At 41.7% G+C, this 6,149-nt stretch overlaps 1 protein-coding gene across 3 annotated transcripts in view; it reads right to left on the bottom strand.

The window, feature by feature from the left end:
* RIC3 (RIC3 acetylcholine receptor chaperone) overlaps positions 1 to 6,149 on the bottom strand; it is a 47,612-nt gene that overhangs the window by 14,846 nt on the left and 26,617 nt on the right. Inside the window, exon 5 of one of the 3 annotated variants that reach the window (XM_006872979.1) lies at positions 437 to 582. The exons of 1 other annotated variant lie outside the window; for it this stretch is intronic. In XM_006872979.1, the coding sequence (XP_006873041.1) occupies positions 437 to 582 (146 nt within the window). Of the gene's footprint in view, positions 1 to 436; positions 586 to 6,149 lie in introns of all 3 variants that reach the window. One more of the 3 variants, XM_006872978.1, reaches the window with a different exon arrangement.

The raw sequence follows: 6,149 nt of genomic DNA on the forward strand, positions 1-6,149 counted from the left end.
ATAGGGTTGCTATGGGTCAGTATCGACTTGATGGCACCTAACAACAAAAAACCCTGAAACATGCAATAACACACATGAATTCTCAAAAGCAGCATGCTAATTCAAAGGAGACAAAAACAGAAGAGCTTACGCAATATGACCCATTTATACAGAAACCGTAGGAACAGAAAGTGGTTCAGTTGTTGCCAGGCGCAGAAGGAGATTTACTGCAGAGGGAAGGGGACTTTTTGGGGAGATAGAAATATTCCAAATCATGATTGTGGTATGATTACACAACTTTATCCACTTCCCAAAAACCCAACATCCAACCATAAACTTAAAATTGGTGAATTTTATTGTATATACATTATGCCTCAATAATAAAAAGCTGAATAAAATTTGTAAGATCTCTTTTCAGTGCCAACAACTAACAAAGAAATGAGAAGACATTGTTTACCTTCCCAGTCCTCCATGTAAGGGGCCTCCTCAGCTTCTTCCTCTGGACTAGGTCTGTCAACGAATTTTCCTTCTTTCATGACCCTGGTGATTTCTCGGAGCTGATGCAACAATTGTTTCTCCTGGTCAGAAGTCACAGTCTGTGCTCTGCTTAGAAATATCAGACAATCCAGCCATTTAGCAGCAAACATTTCTAGGCAAACATAAGTAGGAGTTCTGGTGTGGTGCTGTAGGATAAGGACGGGACTGCGCACAAGGTCAACAATTCAAACCCACCAGCTGCTCCTTGGAAACTCTACACAGAGTCGCTATGAGTCAGAACTGACTCAACGACACTTAACAACAACAGGACCTGTCTAGAACTTAGACTAGGAAGCTCAATGTTTTTGTTGCTATTAAGTGCCACTGAGTTGCTTTTGACTCATAGTGGCTAATAGCAGAGGATAATTATTCTAATGATTGGTCATATAAACGTTAGTTCAAAACTTGACTTTACAAATGGGAAAACTATATATTGTGTGGTCACCCAAGGCCCCACAATGAGTAGGTGTCAATGCTGGGATTAGACCCTAGATGTCCCAGATTTCAGTCCAGTGTTCTTTTCAGTATACCTCACTGCCCTGATTCTCTACCCTCCAAGCAATTTCACTGTCGTTCATATTACTCCATTACTCCAAGCTACTTTTCTCAGAAGAAAATATACTGTGTATCATTAGCTTCAATCAGAGGAAAATATGCTACTAGGTCAACTCTAAAGAACCCTGGTGGCATAGTAGATAAAATGTTGGGCTGCTAATTGCAAGGTCAGCAGTTCAAACCCAACCAGGCACTCCTCAGGAGAAAGATGAGATTGTTTGCTCTTGTAAGATTTACAGTCTCAGAAACCCAAAGGAACAGTTTACTCTGTTCTATAAGACTGACATGAGTCAGAATCAACTCAGTGACAGTTTTTTATGTCAACCCTAGGCTCAATCTACTGGGTTATGTCAACAACTAGGCTCCATCTACTGGTACAGTAATAAGAATAAATCCTGAAATTCCAGATTGGATCATTCTGACAACACAATCATCTAGTTCAGAGAAAGTAGGAAACCGAAGTCCGCAGAGAGGACATGATGTATTTATTCATATAACTAATTAAATAATCATTGCACTATAGCTAAAACTCATGTCTCCTGACTTCTAGTAGCACTCTGTGCAACTTTAAAAAAACTTATTATTAATCGAGTAAAGGTTTACAGAGCAGATCATCAGTTTTACATTCAACAATCATATGCTTTGCCTCCTTACAATGACTGCAATCCCCTTCATGTACCATCAGTTAACAGTACTTACCTGTATTCACTTTAACCCTTGTATTTTTTTCCTGTGTATCCCATTACCTTCATCTTTCCTCTGCCAACCTCCCTCTTGTTGTATACTGCCTGTCCTGTCACTCATATTAACATGTCTACCCTCTCACCTGTTAATAATTATTTCCTCCCTTATCCCCTCACCCCCAGTAAACCATCACAGAATGTTTCTTTTATCAAGAAAACCTCTTCTTAACTTTTTACAATGGTGGTCTCATGCAGTATTTGTCCTTTTGTGATGGGTACATGCACACAATGGAATACTATGCAACGTTGAAGAATAAGGATGAACCTGCCAAACACCTCACATCTTGAATGAATCCGGAGGACATTATGTTGGGTGAATTTAGCCACTCTGTGCAATTTGGGAAGCATAGTGCTCAAGCTCTGCAGTTTAGAAAGCTTGGGTTCAACTTCCCACTTAGCAATGTGGCTCTGAGCAAATGTAAGGAGAGGCTCACTTTATGATGGTTTTCTTTGATAGAGAAGCACTTCCATGCATTGATGCAAACAAGGCCCTTCTTAGAGGATGGAGACATGTCTGGTGTCAGTTTTATCTAGTGGCAGGGTATAACAGGCTACTTATTCTTAAAAACCCAAGGCATTCCAGATCAATAAACACCCATGAAGGAAAAATGATACATTCCACACCAGTCTTGCAAGGTGCCATCTAGTTTTCTAACCATCCCAAGCTTGCATTACTTTTTATGCTCAAACAAATGTATCTAACCTTAATGAGTAATGGGGGGGGGGGGATGTGTTTCTCCCTACAACATTAAGATGGTATCGGAAGAAAGTGAAATTATAGCCATTTCTGCACCATCAACACGTAGTAGGAGGTAGACCTGGAAGACACAGAGGCCGAGGTCAGAAAAGGCAGAACCTGGCTTTCATCTGCTGACCAGAGAAGAGGCAGCAGAGCAGTCTGAGAACTGTAATGTGGTTAGGGCTTCTACAGCATCAGAAGCAGTGGATACCGTGAGCAGGCTGGGAAGCCCTAAGCAGGTGGGGCAACTGCAGAAACTCTGCCCTGAGTGCACATCTTGCCTAGGCGTGTCCCACATAGGGGTTGCCCTCAGAGGAGCTCAGCTTCAAGAGTTATGGTGCTGCTGGTCATGGGCTGTCCTGATACTGCTGGAGCAGAGCTAGAGGTGAAGTGGGTACAGTACAGCTGATACACAAGGCATGCCCGCCCAGGAGTGAACACTGACCTACCATCATTTTTGAAGAGTGAACACTGAGTTCTATTTACAGCGTGCTAGCTATTCTCCATGTGGGGGTTCTGGCTCTGATAGGACAAACATGCTATTACTAGTGAACAATCTGTGTGTGCACCACTATAGTATATTTGTATTGTTTAAATGATCTGTGGGTGCATACTACAGCCCTTAACAGCTCCATACTTTCCACCAGTACAAGAGTCCTGACTTGCCACTGCTCATCTGCTCCATGTAACCCTAAATCTTTACTATTAGAACGACCCATTTTGTAAATGGCCAGGGCAGACTAGGTCACCCTCAGCAGGAAGAGTCTATGTGCTTTTACAGCACTCTTGTTGGGCTGCACATGTTATTTCTCTGGACTGTATGCATGGCATTCTGATCTTTACTGAATCAAACAGTCTTGATTCTCTGGTATCCTAATTTATGGAAACTTAGAAGGACTTAACTAATAGGAATAGTTGGCCGCTAGGCTAGGAGAAGCCGGGACAGATAAAAGACATTTTCTTAGAGGATTCCAAACGAAAGCACCTTCTCTTAACACGGAACTAGTATTCATATTGCTACTGTCTACATCATGTGTTAGGCAATTAATCAAGGTCCACCTTATGACATCTTTTGAATTTACAGCAATGAATGTTTTCCTGGATTCCTTATTGTCTCAGCTTAGTATGATATTCCTGGAGGATAGTGATAATGAATTCACAACAGTACAGGCACAGTGCCATGAACATTGTGTCAGTTTGATTGGTGCCCATTTCCATGCCATCCATTTTTCCCCATTTCCCTGAAACCTGGCTTCCATTGCATCATTTACCAAAACTCGGAAAAATCATCAATTAAAAAAAAAAAAAAATCCGGGTGCTTTTTTGTCCATTTCAGTCTTCCTCACCTCTCTACACTGTGGAACCCTCTCCTTGAAACTTCCGCCTCCCCTAGCTATCGCGACATCTGTATTCCTCCTCCTTCTTTTAGCCATTTCTTTCTTCTCTGGTCCTGTCTCATTTTCTTCCTTCTACCTCCTAAGGCATGGTTTTCCCACAGTCTCAGTCCTAAGACTCTAACCTTTCCGTCCGTACAATTATCCCTTGGGAAGCTAACCTGATCTCACAGACTAAGCCATCGACCTCTCCATAGGCAATGCTCACTCCCTACCTCTCATCTTGACTTTTCCGAGAGGTCAGCCTCAGAACTCCAGCTATCTACTGAGCATTTTCACCCGGAGGACTGGCCACTACCTTTAAGTTAATCTTATATTACCTCTTCAAACCTAGGTCCAGTTGATGCAGAATCATGAGCAGCTGCATGAACCGGAGAGACTGGATACAGGAGATTCCAAGATGTCAGAAAACTAAAGGGTCACAGTTTGGAGATAACCTCTCCAGACTTTTGAATGTTACAAACCCAGAAGAGTCATTAAGTTCTGAGTCTTAGTTAAATATTTGTTGTTGCTGTTATGTGCTGTGGAGTCGGTTCTGACTCATAGCGACCCTGTACAGGGTTTCCGAGGCTGTAAATCTTTCTGTTCCATGGGAGCAGAAAGCCTCATCTTTCTCCCATGGAACAGCTGGTAGTTTTGAACTGCTGACCCTGAGGTTAGCAGCCCTATTCGTAACCACTACACTACCAGAGCTCCTTAAGTTAAACATAGAGAGAATGAAACAGATTTGAACATCACCATTCCTGGTTAGAACAGAATTCAGACCCTCCAAAGTAGGCCACTACAGCACAGATCTCATGTTTCCCTAAGCCCTTTTTATTCATCGCCAAACAAAGGACTTTTAAACTTACATCCTCTGCTTGACCCCAAGACCCAAATTTCCTACTGCTATTGTATATTATGGAGTGCTCATGTGGCTCTGTAGGATAAGCTCTGGACTAAAAGGTCCATTTGAACCCCACATCAGTGGTTCAAACCCACCTACCGATTCTCGTAGGATAAGCTCTGTAGGATAAGCTCTGGACTAAAAGGTCCATTTGAACCCCAAGTCAGTGGTTCAAACCTACCTACCGATCCTCTGCAGGATAAGCACTGGACTGAAAGGTCCATTTTAACCCCAAGTCAGTGGTTCAAACCCACCTACCGATCTTCGGGAAACCCTATGTAGGGTTGCTATGAGTTGAAACCAACTCTACAGCACTAATCAACAATCAACAATATTGGATATTACATGTGGATGTTCTGGTGGCACCTCCACTATATTCAGAGATGAACCCATGGTCCCTATTTCAAAGTTTTAGCTTGGTTAATGCCATAGATTTCTTTCCACTTTGGGTCGTACATCTCAAACTCATCTTTATCTCTTTCTTCACCTTCATTATTTTTTATCTAGTTAGTAGTTTTCCTTTGGTGAACCAATCCCTCTTTCACTTGCAGTTCAAACATTAGGGTGAAACTATCCAGTCCCTCAACTCTCCTAATAAATATGTGTTGTTTTTAATACACCTTCCTAGAGTATACGTTGCCTCCTGAGGTGCACTCTTCGTTTAGAAAATAATATTTGCTGTTGACAACCATCCAGGGTTGTACAGAGCACATGAATGCAGGAACCAAAGAAGCTTTTTTTGCTATTGCTAAAGCCACCTGCTTTAAACTACTTTCTTTTTATCTTTCTCATTTATTCTTTCAATGTGTACTGATATTACAAATATGCATGAATACAGGTACCAAAGAAGATATGTTTGTTATTGCTAAAGTCAACTGCTTTAAAGTGGTGGTGGTGGTGGTTGTATACCATTGAGTTGGTTCTGACTCATATTGACTCTGTATAGGGTTTCTGAGGCTGTAAATCCTTCTGGGAGCAGAAAGTCTCATCTTCCTCAGAGTGACTAGTAGATTCAAACTTCCGACTGTTCAGCTAACTGCCCAACTCATAACCAGGCTTCTTCACCTTTAAAGCACTTTCTTTATATTCTTCATTCATTCGTTCAACATGTACTCACGTTACAAATACGCCAGCACTAAGAATTTCAATTTAAACAATTACAATTCACTACCCTCAATGATTCAGAAGAGGCCGTGGAACGAGAGATATCATTGCTGATATCCGATGGATCTTGGCTGAAAGCAGAGAATATCAGAAGGATGTTTACCTGTGCTTTATTGACTATGCAAAGGCTTTCGATTGTGTGGATCATGACA

Source organism: Chrysochloris asiatica, unplaced genomic scaffold (assembly GCF_000296735.1).
Source record: "Chrysochloris asiatica unplaced genomic scaffold, ChrAsi1.0 scaffold00219, whole genome shotgun sequence".
In the NCBI taxonomy this organism is placed as follows: domain Eukaryota; kingdom Metazoa; phylum Chordata; class Mammalia; order Afrosoricida; family Chrysochloridae; genus Chrysochloris; species Chrysochloris asiatica.